This window comes from Ruditapes philippinarum, unplaced genomic scaffold (assembly GCF_026571515.1).
Source record: "Ruditapes philippinarum isolate M1 unplaced genomic scaffold, ASM2657151v2 ctg403_1_1_1_1, whole genome shotgun sequence".
NCBI lineage: Eukaryota > Metazoa > Mollusca > Bivalvia > Venerida > Veneridae > Ruditapes > Ruditapes philippinarum.
The window spans coordinates 95,146-117,547 of NW_026855774.1; the positions used below are offsets into that span (position 1 = coordinate 95,146).

Here is a 22,402-nt window from a genome sequence, read left to right on the forward strand (position 1 = left end):
ACTTTTAAAAAGAATTTCATATTTTTTGACAGATGATACTTTCTTACTTCAGGCCACGGACAAATTATATGAAACAAACATACAAGGTGACACATTTATGGAATACATTTCCAGCTGACATAAAACTGCAGAATAAATTGTCAACATTTAAACGTAAACTAAAGGATTATGTTACAGAATAAACTGAAACACTTAAAACTTTAAACTGATGTTTTATATATCTATTGTTTGTTTGTTTGTTTGTTAACATTGATGGATGATTTTATTTGCGTACTTATTTTTATTATAAATTATTTCATTTCCATGAAAATGCTTGATATTTTGTAACAGTGTTTGTCGTAATTATATTGTTATTTATTGTTGTTTCTGTTTTCTGTTTATATATATATGTATAAAAGGCCATATTGGAAATAAGTTGTATGTTTATTATGTACTCTTAATATGTCACCTTCTCAAAATAAAGTTTTCACTGTTTTGTTTTCTTTTTTTATCTTTTGTAAGTATTTTAAGTTAATGTAAACACAATGAAGTGGATCTCATATTTGAATTATTTTGCATAAATATATTCAATGAACACAAAAATTGCTTGCATATATGTAACAAAGGAAAAATATTCTTTGTAATATGTTTTACTTTAGAAGTAACACAACAGAAAAATGATAATAATGATGAGAAACATTGTTAAGGAATGACTTTAAAAATCAATTTTGTTCACTCTGTTAAATGAAATAAGATTAATTTGTATAAATCATTTGTAGAATTCTCTGTTAACCATGTATACCCTTATTTTGTATTATAGATTGAAATGGCTATGAATGTTGTAACATTTAATGCTAAATAAATATTATGTTATGTTATCATTTTTATCATTATTATAATAGACTAACAGGATTTGACGTTTCAGAAACGGCGTCAAATGAAATGATAACGCCGACCGCAAGTGACGTCATTAACTGACTGTCAACATCGTTATTTTGAAAATGGAAAGACGTAACCGAAAAAAAAGGAGAAAATTGTGAATTGATTTTGTGGTAAAAAATGGCATGCCCTGGCTCGAGTAAAATATGCGCGAAGATTACAGAAAATGAAGTCAAAGAATATCTTGAGAATCATCCAAGAGTAGTTGAGGAATATCTCTTGACTTCCGCTTCAGAATCATTAATAGAAAATGTCCTACGGAAAAAATTGCTTGCGGAGGCAGGGGATAATTACATAGCATCTGCAAAATTTGAGAGTAAAAGCAAACGTCGGAAGACAACAGTTTATACAGACACCGGAATTACGGCGATGAGCAGAAAAATAATTGGTTCTATTAAAGATGACGAGATATATGAAAGAATATACGAAATGTGTATGCTGATTAAAACTTCTATAGATGCGGAATACTTTCATCTACTTGCAGTTGAAAATATTGAGAATAATCTAGCAAAGTTTGAGCCGGAAAAGGGGTGTGTACGTTTTGGAAAAATCGGCGAAAATCGTATTGTAGCATCGTATGTTGCCACAGAAAAAGTTCCGCTGAATTTAGAAGATCTTTGTAATGACCCCAGATTTCCAGATGGTGTTGGCGTTGATATTTTCAAGAGATGTCATATAATGAGTATTCCGCTATTTCTTGAATGTGGAACTCCCTATGTGGTCGTAGAATTCATCAGAAGTCAAGGGTCGTCACCGTTCAGCACTTTTCATTTTGAACTCGTCAATGCAATTATGACATGGGTGATGGCTTGCTTACAAAAGATGAAATTAAACAAGGTATTCATTCAATAATCTCAATGAAAGATAAGAAAGAAAAAACACACTAAAAGAATAAAGCATCTGTAAAGAAATTTTTCAATGTCAAAGTGTTTTATTAATAATTAATCAATTTATATGTTTGTTTATTTATTTATTTATCTCCAAATATTATATATTTAACAGTATTGTAGAGTCTGTGGATTTTTCTCATCTATTTATAAAAGTGCAAATCTTTTGCAAATCTTCTGAATCATGTATAACATGTCAAAACTGAAACATACTCGGGTAATTCCGTTCTTCTTCATTACTTTCCATGTGTGATCATTCAGTTTTTGCTCACTTTCATGTTGACGATATGAAGATGCATTACTAATATCTTGTTATTTTTTCATCAACAATTTATTTATTTATTATTTTAGTTACTCAAGCTACAAGATGCATTAAACAACTTTCTGTTAGAGACGACACGTGTTATGTTTGATGATATGGAAAATATAGACACACTCGTCACTAACATAATGACCTTCACCAAAGACCTTGTAACTGCCGACAGATGTGCTTTGTTCCTGGTTGATGAAGAAAGGTAATATTATATCTGAATTAGTATTAAGTTGATTTGTACTTACATACAGACATAAAACTATAAATTATGATAACCCGTCTCCTGTTGCCTTTCTTAGAGTATTGCTTCAAGACGATTAGGTTCGCACAAGATAGCATAGTTTAAGTTTAAATACACAAACTGGTAGCCGTTTATTTTTCAGCATGTGTAAAATAGAAGATTAAAGGCAACCACCCCATAAAAACAAACTTTCTATACAAATTATATTAGCTACATGCACATGGCTCATTATGTTATGAATTTTATTTGTTAAGACAGGAACTGTTTGCAGATTACTTTGACGAGGGCAAAAAGAGCGAGACTGGACTTTCCGTGTTTACTAAAAAATCACAAATCCGGTTCCCAAAGAATCGTGGAATAGCCGGGTATGTCGCTCAGACAGGCGAGGTAAGTGTATTTTATAATACTGTATAACGTCGTTTTTCATTGGCTAATGTTATCTATCTATACCGCTGCAGTTGATTTATGAGCTAATTTCATTTTTCTCTCTCTAATAGTGTTATAAATCCGCTATAAAGATTTTTGACATGTTATATGTCCGTATGTAAACGGTTATATGCAATATAACCCTCGCCGTCATATAAACAAACGTTAAATAGGGCCATATATAGCCTGTCAAAAATGTTCATAAACTAATATAAAACAGGAATATTTTACATGTATAATAGGTGTAAAGGGTATGCGGAACGGGTGTATTTATGATCTTGTGAAAATATCAGTAAAATAGTTCTTTTTCTTCACTTTGTTAAAATTATGTAAAGTTTAAGAAAATTCTCAGAGCTTTTTATTTTTTTATTCTTAAAGATCCTGTAAGTTGTGATCAAAGTGGTAAACTACACTAAGTGAAAATATATATGTGTACATAATTATGCAAATAAAACAATTTTCAAACATCGTAGAATATGTAAAATATGTACTGCAAATATTTGTGCATATTTTTGTATGTAATCATTTAAGTATATGCATTCATTTCTTAGTGTAAAATTTGACTTAAACTCTATAGAAAATAATTTTGTTATTACTTCCCTTTATTTACATGAAATGTTAAATTCGGTAATATCTTTATAAAAAATGCTTTTTGGAACCTAACATATTGATAAATCTTAATTTGAGCATCATATTTATGATTTAAAACCATAAAAAATTTGAAACAAAAAAAACTGAACTAATCTCGGAAACGTCTTTAACTTTATTGACCGCTGATCGAGTGTTTACTGAAAAAGTATAAGTAACTGTATGATTGCTTTTATGTCTATGACTTTTGTAAAGTAGCCAGTTTGAAATAATTTATTAAATTATGTTTAAGGCTGTCATAAATTGTTTTGTAGGTAGTAAATATAAAAGACGCGTACCAAGATGAAAGATTTAATACTGAGATAGACAAAAAGACCGGATACCGTACAAGAAACATACTTTGTATGCCAATCAACGCCAAAAATGGAGTGATCGGCGTGGTTCAGATGATAAATAGGTAAATCATCATTTATATAATACCTCTTAGAAATAGTAGCCATATGTTTTGTTTTCCAGACAAAAAGTCTTGGGATTTCATTATTATTGATAGCCAAAACAATTCTAGAAATCTGTCAAATAACTAAATACTAAATTATAGTCGCTACTTTAACTAATTATGCAATAAACAAGTCGAGGGATTTTGATTTGATTCTAAATGAATGAGTTATTTACTTTTAGGAAAAATGGCGATTACTTCACAAACGAAGATGTCAGTGCTTTCAAACTATTTGCTGTCTACTGTGCCCTTGCATTACACTATTCTAGGTTATATAACATGCTTGCCCATCAACAAATGAAATACAAGGTGTGTTATCTTACTTTAATTTGTATTATTATTGGTCAAAGTATAATAAAATAGGTCTAGTCCTGACTTTAATGCGTCATTTAGAACCATTGATTGTATAGATCTAGTTTAGAATTTAATACATTATTTAAAATAAGAAGCATTGGTTGTATTGATCTAGTTTAGAATTTAATGATTTATTTAGAAGTCTAAATTTGAGACGTCATTTAGAAACATTGATTGTATACGAGTATTTTTGTTGTACAATGGCGTTCACTACTACCAAACTCACCATAGCCAAACACAGCACTACATCACTTGGGACGTTTAAATTTGAATGTACGACAAAATTTATCTCTATTCCAAAAAATAAAAAAAATAAAAACAAGACTTTTCCCCCAAACAGGTAGCAATGGAAGTGCTACATTTCCACCTTTCGTGCAGCGAAGAAGAAGCGCATTCACTTATTGTAAATCCATATCTCAAACCGGATGAAGTGCCCCCAAATTTCGACAAATATAAATTCTCCTGCTTTGGACATGAGGAAGTTCTTCCCAAACTTTTTATCAGAATGATGGAGACTACATTTGGTAACCCTTATCTTATAACCCTTATGAAATTTATTTACTATAGGCTACTTTATGAGAATCTTTACATCAAGGGTCCAGTACTATATTATAGAGGAGTTTGCTAGTTCATGGGCAAAGCGGAGTGTGATCTGATCAAGTGTAATCCATGAGACCTAAATGCAAGTCTAGATAAAGCTTCTCTTGAAATGACACAATGTTATACATGTACATGTATATTTTTTTTAAGTTTTTATGTTCGTTCGTTAGAAACGTGGTCATAATGTCAGCAACGTCATACCAGATCAAACTTGTATGTAATATGTGCAGGTGTTCATCGTATTAGTCCATACAAACAGTTTATCTAAACTTGTTTTCTTTATAAATTATATATCATTATCTGTTATGGACAGTTGATAAAGAGAAACATTATGAATAATTCCTCCAGAATAAGCTTGTCTATTCATATTTACATTACATTAAAAGAATATGCCAATATACAGGGAAACAAACGCTTTACCAGAAACAACAACAAGTTTTCATCCCGTGACAGGAGTATGTTTGCATTGATAAATCAGGCATGTGTACGATTAATGTGCTTGAAATTTCCGTATTCTCGTTAATATTTTCATGTTGTTTTTTCGCGTACAGGTGAACATTCGTTTGATGTTCAAAAACTATGCCGGTTTGTGTTGACGATAAGAAAAAACTATAGGCCAGTGTTGTATCACAACTGGCAGCATGGCTTCCACGTTGCACATTGTATTTGGAGAATCATAGAGTCGTCTGGTTTGAATTTAACGAGACTGGAAAAAATGGCGTTGATTGTTGGCGGTATTTGTCATGACGTAGATCACCGGGGATATAACAATGATTTCTTTAAGAAGTTGAATTTACCTCTAGCCAATTTATACACGACGTCAGTGATGGAACAACATCATTATAAACAGACTATTACCATTCTACATTCGGAGGGACAGGATATCTTCGCGCACCTATCATCAAGTGAACATAAAGATGTTCTCGATTTGATAAGGTAAGACTATGAAATATGACTATGACTATTCAAATATGAATGCAACTGGGTCAATTTTCAAAAGTGCTTAGTAACCAGTCTTAGTAACCAGTACTCAATCCTTCATAATACTCTTAACCATCTGATATACAAATTTAGACTTTTAATCCAATTTCTTAATGCGTTTTTCATAATCTTTTCAAGGTATACTGTTAAGACACTGGAAAATAGCCGAACCGACATTTTTTCGCGTTCAGCAAGGTGTTTTTGAGCAAAAGTCATAAGGGGCAAGGTCTGGCGAACAAGGAGTATATCCATTATTTTCTTTTGATATAGACTTCTTAGAGAAATTGTTGTAGCTGTGTTGTTGTTGTTGTTGTTGTTTTAGATTTAGGATTTTTCCGAGCATGATAATTAGGGAACTATGCTGGAAAAGACCGAAAAGATGTGATAACATTTATTGTCCGTTATTTCAATGACACAAATACACCCGGCTATTTGCTTTGAAGGCATGAAATCTCAGAAACATTGTGTGACATCGAATGCTTCTAGATCTACTTTGGCCGATGATAAGAAATACTAAATATATGTATTCCTATATTAAATAAATCATTTTTAACAGGAAGTTCATTATAGCAACAGATTTGGCGTTGTATTTTCCAAACCAGAAGTTCTTGACCGGTTTGATAGAAAAGAACGAATTTGACTTCGAGGTTATGAGTCACCGTGATGGACTTCTTTCTCTCATGATGACCAGTAGTGATTTATGTGCCATTTGCAAACCGTGGGAAACTCAAAAGAAAACTGCAAAGCTGATATACGAGGAGTTTTACGTGCAGGTTTATAATAAGTTCTTTTATGATCCCCGAAAAAATTTGGGGGAGGATATAGTCGCCGGGTTGTCCGTCCGTCAGTCCGTCCGTCACGAATTCGTGTCCGGTCCAGAACTTCGTAATTTGAAGTCGAATTTTACAACTTTTTCACAGAAATGATCACCATATTGAGACGACGTGTCGCGCACAAAATTTGGGTCGCTACCTTAAAGGTCAATGTCACAGCATGACCTTGCAGTAAAAGCGTGTCCGGCCCATTAACTTCATTATTTGAGGTCGGATTTTACAACTATTTCATAGAAATGATCACCATATTGAGACGACGTGTCGCGCAAAACATTTGGGTCGCTACCTTGAAGGTCAATGTCTCAGCATGACTTTGTAGCAAAATCGTATCCGGCCCCTAACTTCATTTGAAGTCGGATTTTACAACTATTTCACAGAAATGATCACCATATTGAGACGACGTGTCGCGCGCAAGTCGGTAGTTAAATCTCATTGAGTAGAGGTGCAGTGCAAATAACAGTGACTCTGCCTTGCCTAAGTTTGAAATTATCACACTTTGAACTTTGTCTGGGACATAACTCTGAAACTACAAAAGATATACTTTTCTGTGTCCAAAACCGGCTCTTGTTTCAATATAACGTACCCCCAAACTAGACTGGATACCATAAGATAAAATAAGCCTGTATCTATAGGAAAAACTTGAATTTTCTGTTTATTATTTTCTTTTTCTATCTTTTGACCTTACGATTCGAAAGACTTTAATTATGTGTAATGGCTGAATTTAGTAGTCCGCCAAGATATCAGTGAAAATACGAAAAATATGTTTCACTGCAGTGAAAAATTAATTTTACGGTAAAAATCGGGAAATTAAAATACCCATTTCATTTCATCAAGATTTCATTATATAATAATACTATTTATGAATATCTAACGTATAAATAAGTGCTTTTGACGGATCCACCAAAATCGTACACATTAAAACTAAGTCAACTTGAAGTCACCTGTTATAAGTTAATTCTACATGTATATGAAATTCTGCTTCATGAGTTTTTGTTTGTTTACCCAGGGAGATGAGGAGAAAAAGCGAGGAATACAACCTATTCCAATGATGGACAGAATAAATGAAAAAGATATTCCCAAAATGCAGGTAATACTTATGCTTTAACAGAATTCCAATCATAAAAATGAGAGGAACTTTTTTATGTTGACCTTCAATTCATACTTTATTTGGTCAGCAATACCTTGTATTATGTTTGATATGTAACTGTTGATACAAATGATAACAAATGCAGGTAGTTTGCATGTCTCGTGAATAATACATTGTCACATAACTATACACAAACAATTACTTCAATTAAACTGTTACCAACATTTTGTAAGCTGAATATATCTGCCATTAATTGATTGATAAGTTTTCATTTCGTGCACCTGTTAAATTTCCAAGCAAGAGTGTCTTCAATTTCTAGATCTATATGTTCTTACCTTATAAATCAGTACACTAATCATCTATGATTTGTTTTATTGAATTATACAGGTTGGATTTATTGGCTTCATTTGCAAGCCTATGTACACAACCCTGACTGCCCTAATCCCGGCCGCCAAGCCTCTTCTAGATGGATGTGTTACATGTAAGGAGAACTGGGAGAAATGTGCTGCTGAGGCTGCAGCAGCCGAGGCCGAAGCAATAGCGAAAGATTAGCCAATATTAAACCAACTAAACAATAACAAAATCAACATTTCAAATATTGATATAAAAATCAGGATTGGAAATAATTATAAATTATATAACAGAATAAATATTTTGTTCCGATTTATTTGGTTGCAAGCAGGCGCATTTAAAATTATTTGTTGTAAAACATTTATTCACCAATAGGAAACCCCATTGTAATGTGCTGATGATTACCGACACATTGTAAAAAGGGAAATGATTTTAGTATGATAATAGGACTGAAATATGTCAAAAAGGTGATCCTCAGCAAATTTTGAGTTGTATACTTTAAATGTATTCAGGGGTCATAACTGTGTTGAAACACGTCGAGGATACATGGATGCAAATATCCTGCGGCTATTGACTTGTTCCGGTCAAGTTTCATTGAAATCCAGACAAAATAGTACTGAAATAAATGTCATGGGGGAAGAGAACAACACATCCCGAAGGCGTTTTGGTGTATAGTAAGATGGAACAAGTTATACATGTTTCTACTTACCCTTCTAAAGCTTAACATGTTTTCTATGGTATAGCTATGCTGATGGACCAAATTATAAATCATGGCCCATATACATTTAATTGTTGCTTAAAGAAACTAAACAACACAAGTCAATTTGTCAGTGTTGAGGGGAGATTTAAATACATAACTAGGCTTGAAGTTCTTGTAATATCATTTATTACATATTGTTGGTGTTTTATCCATTATTAACAAGATGGTTACAGATGACTAATGATGTATCTATATACAGATGTGACTGAATGTATCTTAAAAACAGCATAACTACAAGATTTATATCATAATTATGGAAGATTTCTTTCATATATGTTTATATGTGTAATAGTAAAGAATTTAATATATTCTAACATATAATTCTATTAAATAATAACGTACATATCATTTACTCAGTCATAAAAAACATAGCCTAATTCAAGTGACTTTTGAACATGTGTAACTTCCATCAATGTTTTTCAAGATCCCAGTAGAACAGACTTTACAGTGGTTCTCCTAGGTTAATTAATTCTGGAAAAATATGGCTAAAAAGTAAAAAAGCTGGTGTAAGCTCAGATTTTGGAAGATGAAAAAAACTTGAATTAAAAGAAAATTTCTCTTAGGAAGAGGCCTTTTATAGGCTTCTGTTATATAAGGTGAAAAAATCACCGACAAATCTATTATGGCCAAGTACAAGTTTCTGTACAGTGTTGTTTCGTTTTCACAAAATCTTAATCTTAATAAAAACATATTATGTTAATATTCTTGACCAGTGCATTTTACTTTTGTTTTGAGTATCAATAAATGCCGACATGTAAATACTAAACTAAATGCATTCAAAGTGACCTAAATGACTAGCAGAAAAATTTCAGCTATTGCAATATAAAGGTCACTATAATATTTCCAAAACATCAAATCTTACAAAACATCCAAAATATTTCCCCTATAACAGGTTTATTTCAAAATACACTTAAATCTAATATTAATGTACATACACTGAAATACACTGAACAAATTTGTCAATTAGGACTGGACAAACACAATACAAGTTTCACAAACAAACAAATAAAATCAGCATATACATCACGTAAAACCCACAGTGTATTAATAATAGAACAATTTAATTTAATAATTAAAAATAGCACTTCAGAAAAATCAATACATTAGGTAACATTCTATAAACAAAGTCCAACACAAAGAACAAATTTTCAGACATTAACTTCAAATATCAGACGAAAATGTGAAGTTAGTCTTTCCAACCCTAACCTGGAGTTTCATCTCCTTTGCACGAAATATCAGAATTCAAAATTAACATGAATATTAATTAATGATAAGCAAAAAATCAACCTTACACTGAAACAAGAGGACCGTGATGGGCCTTAATTGTTCACCTGTAAATATGGTTCACATGGACAAATTTTTAACATATTCATCATTTTTATCAAGTTTCATCAAAATCAGCCAAGTGGTTAAGAAGTTGTCATTTCTATATTTAGAATATAGTCAGCCATCTTATTATGCGGACTACAATGATTGAATTAATTAAGAAATAATTTGTATTGAATTAAATCAGAATTTACCTCCAACAATTCTATAGATGCAAGATTTGCTATATTTATCTCTGATATTGACCATCTTGTTGAAGGACAAGAACCATCTGCGCAATTTTTAGAGGACCATTCCTGCATAACTTCATCACTACAGGCAAATGGGTTTAAAACATGAACAACAGATTACAATAGTTCACCTTGAGCATTTTGCGCTCAGTCAGACTAAAAAAAAGTATGTCATATTTTTTCATGCTATCAGAAGAAAATGCCTGAAAACCTAATCTTTGTTTCAAAAAAATGCTTGATATATTGTACATGATAAAAACTCGACATAAAACTAAATATATTGACCAAGACATGCTTTTATCACAAGGTAAAATGGCACATTTATCTAGGATAAATTTACATTGAAAATCAGTGTGTCCATTAGCCATAAGTCAACTTCTTTTGAAACCCATCAATATGAGACTTATCTCAAATCAAGTTGACATTGCTCTGGATTGGTTGATTTCTAGCACATTTATTAAATATACCAATCAAAAGCCAGCATTCTTGAGACAGGTATACAAATAATGAAAAGCTTTGTCAAATAAAATTTCTTAACAGAGGAGGTCCCTCAAGAGTGATGAAAACAAAAGCAAATCTTTTTGAAAATCACAGACTTAATAGGTTTTACTGGATCTGTTCACAAGTCTCTAAACGTGTAACATCTCTCTACATCCCTCACACTAGCTTATGTACTATTCTCAACAAATATTCGAACCCAAATGATCACTGTTCTACATATATTTATGTTAAATATACACATTGCTGTTGGTCATTAATGGATCTTATACTATCGTTTAATTTTGTATGGGTACTATTTGAAATAAAGCTCTAGTAAACTGTTACATAAATCTCAAGAGCATTATATTCTCCATTATTATCCAACTTGCACAATGAATTTATAACACTGATTTTTTTTCACTGACTCTTTTTGATGTAAAATTGAAGAAATAAACCATGTATATATGATAATCATTTAGACAAACCATTGGGTGCCTCAAACAGCACTGTGTAGTACATCAGTAGACATAAGATTCATGGAAATTTACCAAGCCATTGTATATGGTGTCTGTATTTATTTCAACAAGAATGGCTTTACTAGTAGGTAATTAATATTTGAATACTTTAACAACTATTGATCAGTAAAAAATGTGATAATTTTTTCACACCTGCTTGTAATTCCCTCTATCTGCCATTAAGAAACATGTCAAAATAAGTTTAGTAATACATACATGTATATATAGATTTTCAGTCAAATACATGATATTTCACAGAATATTTCACAAGGATCAGAAGTAAAGATGAACACATGAACCTGTAAGTAATAAGCACATCTTAACTATATATCTATGAAAGACATATGTCATATAAAACCCGTGGTCAAAAAATACACAATCTTTTTTACTGGCATGAATAAAAGAAATGGAAAGACAACTTATCACATGTACCTAAACATTTACTTTGATACCTATTAAATTTGCCTCTGTATTTATCAACATTTGATGTTTGGAAATGAAACCAATAACATCTGTCTTATGTTGCAATTTGGATCGGAATATCCATTGCCATTGTGATAATTCTATGATATTTTAAATAGTTTACATCAATACAATAATTTTCCATGGAAAATAATGTCCTTTTCCTTGGCAAATGATTTTACAACTTCATTCATAATTGGGAAATGACATCAACTCAGGCACACAGTTTCATTCTAAAGTGTCCCGAAATTACATGATTTAAAGGCAGCTCTCCCATAAAATGTGCTAAAATGATGTCATTTTAAAGGAAGTGAACAATGTGACACCCCCATGCCAGACTAAATTTCCAGCATGGGTGAATATAATAGAGACTCCAGTCTGTTAGGCAGGAATTCATATCCCAGATTATTCATATTTGACCATTATTAGTTTCAATGAAAGCCAATTTTGACAATTTTTCTAAAGTTCTGCAGTTACATTTAAATTTCAATAATGTTTTATAACAATATAAGCATATTTAATTTAGAGAGAAAGAAATCAATGTATGTAGCAAATTTTATCATATATATATATATATACAAATATGACCTCAAAGGTTGATAAATACAGAACCAGATCTATCTACATATTTTGATCTACAGAGGATTTCTTGTTGCAGATTGCCTACGTAATATCACTATGTAAGTGTTTGCTTTATATCTCATAGCTGTTGTTGTTTTTCTGTCTCCATCTGTGTGACAAGTTTTCAGGTTCACAATATGTGGTTAAATGTGTGTGTTGTTTCAATCATTCATTTCTTGGTCCATATTAAACCATCAGCTATTCATCTGTCTCTGATCTTTGAACCAATCAACAAACTCATCTAGCAACACTGGCCCTAAACAACCAAATCAAAATATCTATCACAGGTTTTTAACATTTTAGATCGTTAAAATATTTCAAGTATCTTGTAACAAATTATAAAAGTATTATGGGCATTAGCCCTAATCATAACTTTTAAAATACCTTTGTTAAATCATAGTATGTTTAGATTGCATTAATTTCTTTCTTTAGAAACAATTATGTTTTTTTTATTGCTGTACTTATATAATATCTATGGTATATGATTATTACTTTATAACATCACCCGAGTGTAATAATCACCCTTTAGTAATCTTGTTGCATTAATTATTTAACTCCTATATCCAAATTCCAAAAGCATTAGAAAAGTTTGTAGTGGTACGGCCGAGTGTTAAACATGTCAGACTTGTAATGTAAGGAATGCTAGCCACATAGATTGAAAAGTCAGTAAAGTGTCCTTGTTTTAGTACTGCTTTGTTGATGGAAAGGATTCTAGAGTGTGTTTTTAAACTTATAGCTTCCAGTACAATCAAACTAAAATAAATTATGTTTTAACAAATACATGTACAAGGAACAAAGTTTTATTATTGTATTTACTTACAAGCACCATCTTCATCATAATTAGTTAGATCAGGAAATATACTTCTACTAAACTCCAGTATATTACACCATTGGTCTTTGTTGATCACTTTATACTTTGATTGCTGAAAATAATATCAGGTACAATTAAATATATTCCTACTTTCAGTACTTAATTTTTCCTTCTTAGGTTAGGTTTACATTTCTTTCATAACAAAAAGTTTCAATGTTTATTTATTTTCAATCTTATATTGAGCTTTCTCTAAACCTATTTCTATACTGCCTAAAAATCAGCTGGATGCAATGCCCCAAAGTTCTGTACATTCATATAACATTGTTCCAAAACTAGTGTCATACTTACGTCTAAATATTGATGAAAGTTTGGAAAGAGAGGCCATTTTTTACCCAATAATAATGTTAACATGGCCTTTGCTGTATCCATATCCATACTTCTTTGGTCTTTATCCTATAATACAATGTATACATATATCTTATACTAACTGTTTAACTACGCTACGCGATATAATTTGTCGCACCCAAACTCAAAACAGTGATGTTTTTGAGCCATAAAATCACTGTTTGGGATATATTATTTCATAAATACAGTGTTTACATGTATCTTATACTATCTGTTTAACTACTGACTTTATGAGGTAGTGGATATCTGTTTGTTTCACATGTAAGATTAAAATTTATTTCCCAGAAAGAACACAGGATGCAATATTTTCATGAGTGGCATAGCCACAAGTGAAAATATAACAGCTGGTGTGCACGAGTGAAATATAATTTGATCTTACATGTAAAAGAAACAAATCTTCTATTTATATCATGCGTTTTAGTGGTTTTAAGAAATTTTGACTAATTTTTTCTGTGTAAACGTCATGTGCCCTCCTTCATGACATCATCAAATCATGACTATACAATGCTCATACTTTAAAAAAGTAGGGGATATTTGTTTAGTTCAGTGTAAGATCGGAATATATTTCACTGAGTGAGTACCAAAAGGTATATTTCACAAGTGGCGCAGCCAAGAGTGAAATATGAACTTTTGGAAATGGTGTTCACAAGGTGAATTATATTTCGATCTTAAGCTGAACTAAACAAATGTTCTTTTTATTATATGCAAAAAAGCGTTTAATGTCTTAATACTAAACGAAAAGCGCGCCAAATTATAATACAATGTGACGTCGTAAATCATCATTAAGTTGGTTTCCAATACTGTGCACGCTGGTATTTCAATGTAACAGGCTTAAATTCAAAACAGTGAAATTATCAAATTGATAATTTCACTGTTAATTATCAGATTTTTATTTCACTGATACATTTCTATAAACCACCGAACAGCATGAAATAAAATTGTTTAATTTTTAAAATTATAAAGAATTATGTGCTTCTCCTTATCAATTACATTTTACTTACAAATAAGTGTATCCCTATGATATTTCCATTTTTTACAATGATAATTGCTTAACATGCACATTCAAATAGTCAGGCTACTGTGAAAATTATATATTTTATAACTTCATTCAGAAATTATTTAACTGTCTAAAAAGCATGTAATAATAATTTATACCAATCTCTCCAATAACTTTGTTTATCAAAAAGAGTCTTAAATAACACAAAACTTAAATAAATCTTACAGCATGTTAACACCTCATGAGCATATTTTGAAAACTGGCCGTTTTCACTGAAAAGCCTCCTGTTACAAGTTCAAACTGCTATGAAACTATGAAAAATGCTTCAATACTAATCAAACTTTGCACAAATGTTGACTGGACCATTTGTAACGATTTGTAATCTGCCTTTGTAACGACATGCTCAGTCTTAAATTTCCTGTTACCATAGCAACAAGGGGACATCTCAAAATTTCCAAAAATCACTATTTTGCCTTGATTTTTTCCATCAAAATTTATTTCAAAGTGCTGCAACTTCTTCAGGGATTGAGATAGAGTCAAAGACTTTTCAGCGTTGGTTACACGTTACCTTATGATCGACCTGGGGTTATTTTTAGCCTCTCACAAGTCCAAAATTTTCTTGGCGATGAGGGGGGCTACTGCCCCCCTTCAAACCCCACCCCAAAAAAGTGCTTACTCTTTTAGCAACATTTCTCAAACGAAAACATGTGTTTGGGGCCCAAATAGGACATTTTTTCACTATTTGAAGCCCAAAAGAGGGGGGGGGGGGTGGTGGTGGTTGGGGATGGGGTCGAAAGTGCGTTGTTTCGCGTATATACGAGTTAAAGGGTTAAGATACCATCAAGTACATGCATATATTCACATCCTTAATTAAGTAGATTTTCTTATGCACTCATTCTGATTGTCCATTTTCAATAGAAATCAATTTTTACTACATGTAACACTGTCTACAGATATGGATCATGGTTATATGACATCAATGTATAATATGACATCAATGTCTAATAAGGGTGCAATAATCCGGAAAATCCCCCAGGCACCCACCAGAGGACAGAATAGTACAACATAAGTTGGAGAAGGTTCTAACAGTAATGACCACAGTGATCTTGACCTCTGACCTCAAAATCAATAGGGGTAATCTGCTAGTCATGACTAACCTTTACACCAAATCTTAGGACTCATCATGTTTAAGAGAAGGTTTACTATGTCCATTACGGGAAAAAAGCCATGACCTCCTGCAATGGGCCAATTTTAACATTTTGATTTTTCTAGCTTTAGCAGTTTTATCTATAATTACACATACAAGCAGAAACAATGACCACCACACCAGCCATAATATAAACAATCTTGGTAGAGATCCATTAGATGATCTTTAACCCTTTACTTCATGAGCATTTTGTGAATATGGCAGTTTTTGCATAGAAAAGCCTCCTGTTACAAGTCCAAACTGCTATGAAAAATGCTTCAATACTTATGAAACTTGGCACAAATGTTGACTGGACCATAGCCTCTGTAACAGCATGCTTAATCTTAAAGTTTTGGGCTTGTACTTCCAGGCAAAAAGATTTTTTAAATTTGCATTTTAAAAACCCATCTTTGGCCCTGTAACCTACTTATGCAACCAACCAGAATTATTTAATTAGATTTAATTCTGTCTGTCTAAGTTTGATTATTGTAAATAGTTACGAGATGCTCGTCTTAATTATTAAGACATCAAGGATATTTGTTTAGTTCAGTGTAAGATCGGAATATATTTCACCGAGTGAGCACCAGAAGGTATATTTCACGAGTGACACAGCCACGAGTAAAATATGAACTTTTGGTGTTCACAAGGTGAAATATATTTCGATCTTACACTAAACTAAACAAATTTTCTTTTTATTATATGCAAAGAAGCGTTTTAAAAAGACATTTAACCTAATACTGAATGAAAAGCGCGCCAAATTATAATACAACGTGAGGTCATTTACGACGTCACGTCATTAAGTTGGTACCCAGTTCTGTGCACGCTGGTATTTCACTGAAACAACGTAAGGGGCTTAAATTCAAAACAGTGAAATTATCAAAGTGGTAATTTCACTGTTTCAAACAGTGAAATTACCAGTTTTATATCACTGATATATTTCTTTAAACCACCGAAAAGCATGTAATAAATAGCTTTCATTCTACATGCACATAAAACATTTAATATAAAACCAATGCCAATATATATTAGCAATGTACTTATTTTTCAAAGAGACTAACTACCAGCACTTACCCTTGCAAAATCAAATGCATATCTGTAGATATTTTTAAACTGTACAGGATCTTCTAACAAATTTCTTAAATATTCTAATTTCTGTTGAACTTTGTTTGTACAATCTGCCCTGTAAATAGATTTTTGAAAAACCGATTATGTGTTTTATTAAGGGAAATGGATTTGTCCCGTTTATTAGTTAACACATGACCCAAATTTACTATTTGCCGGTTTATGTCAGTATAATTCAATTACATATTGTTTATAAAAGGTAAAAATCTTGTTTATTACAGTGTCACCCCTACTGAAAGGGCCAGCCATTTCTGACTTATGAGACACCTTTTGCTTGCATACTATGTACCTCCCAACTCCTACCACTATGCAAGGTGAAAGGCGGTTAGAAACCATTCATTTTAACTACCTTGCAGCTCACAAAGCGGCCATTTCGGAAGGAGTCCCATGAGAAACATTCATCCTTAAATTAATGCTCCCCGTGGGGCTAGAACCTTTGACCTCCTGATGCGAAGGAGATCCCCTTAACCACTCGGCCAATGGTACCAGTTATAATAAATTCTTCTTTTCATACTTTTTATATATAATCTTTGACAAGCCTCTATACTTTAGTTCATTCAAATTCTAACACACTCTGCTAATCGACTTTATTGGTAAGTATAAAACTTTACCGAATGCTTATGTATGTTGAATGCTGCTGTCATTACCTAAGGGAGAGGTGTTTTTTATTTACCATACCCATTCGGTGAAGTTTTATACTTAGCCATGAGGTCGATTTCCATACTTTATTTGATAGACATTACAAATGAAAAGGCTTCTGCAGTTTGTTTTATCGAATAACTTTATTTATAAATGTTTAGAGAAATATCATTTGGATTGAGAGAATCTTGCTCGCCCTGTTTGGCGAGTTTGATCAATCTGATCAAATTGCGAGAGGTTGAGTGAATTTGTTGTTTCAAGTACAGAGAAAGTTCATTCTATTCTTACCTTTAATAACATGGTAAACATAGGGTACTAAAATTTGTTCAAGGAATCTGAAAGATGAACACCTTACTTAAAGTTAATAATGGTAAAGAATTGATATATCCTTTCAGACATACTAGTGACAAATAAAGAACAGTCAAACAACCCAAAAACCCTTGTGTAATGAAAACACAAACCAAATATTTGTAAAAGCATTCAGTGATAAAATGACTTACTGTAATTCTGACATTCCTTTAAGCCATTCTGCTAATGTAAAAAAGCCCATGGATTTAGCATCTAATTTGTAGGCTAATGACAACATAACAATCTGAAAAAACAATATTCCAGTTTAGATTAAAATATTCCTCTGAACTAAATTGTGAAATAAGTTGTGATACCATTTAAAAATCTTTCTAAGCTACTTCCTTTACTGTATATAGAAACAGTTTCATATCAAGAAATAAGTTCATAAATTGAAGTCTTTCTCTTACAATCCCTAGATAGATAGGCTACTTAACACTTGAGAGCAATGTGTTTCAGGAAAAAATTGAAATTGTCAGACAAAGCAAAATCTGGAGGTGAAGATATGACATTCCTTTTTGCTTTTTAAAGAACGAAGTACATGTCTATGGACAATAATGTATATGAAAATCTTAAACTTTTGGCAAAGTAAGTCTCCACAAACAAGTTCATAATTAATACTCATAGACCCCAGATCTATGCTTAGCTTAATAATACAGTGTAACTTCCGAAAACCGAACACCCATGGGACTTGTCAAAAAGTTCGGATTTCAGAGGTTTCCGGAATTCAGAGGTTTATGATAATGTGGACAAGACTAAGCCACTTAATATCACTAAATGTCAAGGACGATGTGGCCATTACTGTAATATCATATCAGTTTGTAAAAATGTTGTTAATTGCATAAACTTACATATCGTCCGATGCTAGTTAATTAATTATTACATCAAATGCAATAAAATCCCTAAAGACGTTTGATGCATACATTGTTCCATTAATTGTCATTTAATCCGCTAATAAACACTTCAAATTAACTGACCGCCGTAAATTACTTTGACTAACCGCATCACTTCAAACATACCATTTCAGTTTGTGATTTTAACGCGTGTCAAATTACACGATCACCGCTAATTAGTAAACAATCGATAGGGAGATTATATCTTCCTGCAGGGTTTACAATGTATTTCACACCTTTGGATATTTCCGGTTTTTGGAGGTAAAATTGCATTGATTTGACTCTAATTTTTCGAAAATATCGTCCGGAATTCAGAATTTAGAAGTTCCGGAATTCAGAAGTATTATATTAATAGAAAATAGAAGGGAAAAATCGGGACCGAAAAAATTGTTCGGTTTTTAGAAGTTTCCGGATTTCAGAAGTTCCGGAATTCGGAAGTTACACTGTAACAACATTTAGCTCAAATATGCAATTAGTAATTAGACAATTAGACTAATGGTCATTTGTCTTTCACATATGATTCAGAAATTATCTGGGATTAGTAGTTGGTCACTTGTGAAGATTTTACTGAATGCTGGTTAGATGAACTGACTGCCAAATTTGACCAAAAATGTCTTATAATCAGTATTTAAACCTGAAAAAAACAAACAAATCTACAAATTTGTAAAACTTACATTTTCTGGTTCTACTCCTATATCTTCACAAAACTTCTCCATACCTTCTGGCCCCAAAACATCTTCATCAGGACCTGTATTGTACAAACATCTGATATATCACTTTCTGTTTTACTAAAGCTTTAAATCATTTAAGTTTACATTTATCTGGGTCATTTGTTGACTTTACTTACTGGTGGAGGATATAAAACCTATTCTATTACTTCATGAGTATGTAGAACTAATCATCCACTGTAAGCTAACTTGACAGATTCCTCTCATTTAAAAATCTATGTCAAGTCACAAACCTACAACAGTGAGGAACAGAAGTGTTCCTAATAGTGACATCAAAATCTTGGCCAAGGCAGTTGTAAATATTATATAACCATGAACTTTCTGTAACATAAATGAACTATTTTCATTTGATTCTATATTCAAACATTAAAATTATACACAAATGAATGATTACATAAGGATTTTTTTATTGGACTTTAAATCACACCAACACTTTAATGACTATATGGAGACTTTCCTGCTTTACTGGTGGAGGAAGACCCCTGGTGCCACTTCATGTTTTATTTCAGGCTTAAGTGGGCACCTGAGTAGAACAATAGATGCTCTGTAAAAAGCTGGATAGCCTCCTCACATAACGCAAGTCCCTTGTGGGATTCAAACCCACAGCAGTGAGGGGCAAGTGGTTAGAAGTCAATGACCATAAACACTCACAACCTTAACCACTAAGCCATGGATGCCCGGATAGTTATATCTAAATGCTATTTTTACGAGTTAATAAATGTACACTGTACCTGTGTATTCATGAAACCATGATATACACTGTTTGTGACTAAATGTATCTGCAGAACTTGTCTGTCCACGTCTTGATCTGATATGAAAGAAAAACAGCTGTACAAGTGAATTACCCACAATTTGTTCATAAATCTGACAATTTATATGTTGTCCTTACTAATTTATACCTGTGTAAAAGTCAATGTTTCATCTAATAAAGCATAAAATATGATATATTTAATGTTGCCTAGTACCATCATCAGCACAGACAAACTGACACTTCAACTTTTATAATATACCAAAGTGCATGATAGATCATTGACATTGTCTAAAATTCACCGTAACTTTATAGTTAACCTAACCAATTCATTACATTATGAATGCTGTCAAGTTTAAACAATTTGTTGATGCAAGGTTTGTTTATTCGAAATGATTGTCATCAAAATGTCATTAGATTGTACAGAGTATAACTTCTAAACTATCAATGATATCTCAATGAAACTTCACACTGCTGTAGAGGAAGTGCACATTCTAACACTATCTGAAATTTTTCTATATAAACAAAGAAGGCCCGAAGTGCGCATTATTCTGCAACAATGCACTCGCCGTTCTTATTATCTCCCTGTGTATTTTCACATTAAGGGCGCCATTTTGTTTGAAAAATCTGGTAAATTAAAACAATTTTTTGTCGAATTTTGTTGTGAAAACTATCTAGAATGAAAGAAAATGGTCTAACTAAGAAAATAAATCCGAACACCAATATCTTTAATTCAGTCGTTAACGCTGTACAGACGTTTAAAGTGTTGTTTACGTGACGTCACAATGTAGCGCCAAACAGCACGTGCAAAACAATCAAAATCAAGTACGCTATTTTAACGTCACAGACGAGTTAAGTTTTACATTTATTTCACTTTTGATAATTTGTATTTCGCTTGGAAAATTATAGACTGAAATAAAATAACCAAACAAAGTTTTATCAACGTTTTCAAAATTCGTTATTCTCAAAATGTTTCTACACACGGTAGATTTAACGACAGTTTTTTCAACCCACTGGAACGGCCTTTAAAGAACGTTTCTATTGGCAACTCTGAGGCGAAAACAAATTTAACCGCCAAACATAAAGTCCAACTTTAAAATAATAATTATATTTTTTCTTGACGTGTTAGAATGGAAACAGATATTAATTCTTCGTGCATTATTGTATAATAATGCACGTTTTTCGTTCAAATGCTTTGTAATTAATCACTCAGGCCTATCGGCCTTCGTGATTATATTACTACACATTTGAACTCAAACCGTGCATTATTCTACAACAATGCACTCAGAATTGATATCTATTTCCTAAATAAAGTGAGAACAACTACTGGATATTCTTGTTTCAGTTATGGAAGTGAAATTTCTTTTTGAATAGCAATAAAACATTATGCTAATGAGTAATTTTCAATAGTATCAGACATCAATGACTCAAATTACTGATAGAATTTCAATTATCTCTAACATGATCCAATTGAAATTTTGATTATTCATCATTTTACATTAAACTTAAAGATCCAATTTGTATCTACATGTAACCATATTCACACAAGTGTAATGATAAGAATAAATCAAATCTTACTGTGAATATTTTGCTCTCTTTGACTTGGATTCCTCCATAGTAGGTGAGGATCTTTTCCGTCTTATGGGCATTTTGTCTTCCTGGGAACCACTGCTACTACTACACTGGAAACCAGAATGGTCTTGTAGAGTCTAAAAAGAAAAATATTGTTTAGTCAAAAAAAAAATAATTTTGATTCAATTTTTTATCGTAATTATTTACAGCAATGTTTTTATGTGTTTGAGGTCATCCAACCAATTAGGAAAAACCATCATATTTCTGGTTGGGTTTACAATGAGAAAAATTTGGCCATCAACATGTACCATAAAAAGTAACTGAGGTTTCAAGTGGGGAATTCAATTTATTAAGAGAAGAAAAAATATAAATTAAAATTTTGTGTAGTCAAAGTTCTTATTTCTGTTTATTATGCAATGAAACACGACTGTTAGGCCTAAAATATAATATTGTTTATTTCCCCTCCCAAACCTACCCCAAAAAATCA

General features: G+C 32.0%; 2 protein-coding genes across 2 annotated transcripts; one reads left to right on the forward strand and one right to left on the reverse strand.

The window, feature by feature from the left end:
• The first annotated feature begins 948 nt into the window (after nucleotides 1-948).
• Nucleotides 949-8,387, forward strand: LOC132744330 (cAMP and cAMP-inhibited cGMP 3',5'-cyclic phosphodiesterase 10A-like). The gene is made up of 10 exons (XM_060733011.1): nucleotides 949-1,755; nucleotides 2,157-2,320; nucleotides 2,614-2,746; nucleotides 3,688-3,830; nucleotides 4,052-4,178; nucleotides 4,564-4,747; nucleotides 5,375-5,759; nucleotides 6,361-6,577; nucleotides 7,644-7,724; nucleotides 8,112-8,387. Exons 1-10 carry the CDS (start codon nucleotides 1,039-1,041, stop codon nucleotides 8,274-8,276), a joined length of 2,316 nt encoding a protein of 771 aa, XP_060588994.1. The 5' UTR covers nucleotides 949-1,038; the 3' UTR covers nucleotides 8,277-8,387.
• A 557-nt stretch (nucleotides 8,388-8,944) lies between these two features.
• LOC132744331 (DCN1-like protein 5) lies at nucleotides 8,945-22,059 on the reverse strand. Its single transcript, XM_060733012.1, has 8 exons — nucleotides 21,922-22,059; nucleotides 20,327-20,403; nucleotides 19,542-19,615; nucleotides 18,130-18,221; nucleotides 16,940-17,048; nucleotides 13,629-13,733; nucleotides 13,290-13,392; nucleotides 8,945-12,725 (listed from the first exon to the last, which is right to left on the reverse strand). Exons 1-8 carry the CDS (start codon nucleotides 21,990-21,992, stop codon nucleotides 12,664-12,666), a joined length of 693 nt encoding a protein of 230 aa, XP_060588995.1. The 5' UTR covers nucleotides 21,993-22,059; the 3' UTR covers nucleotides 8,945-12,663.
• Between the last annotated feature and the right edge of the window lie 343 nt (nucleotides 22,060-22,402).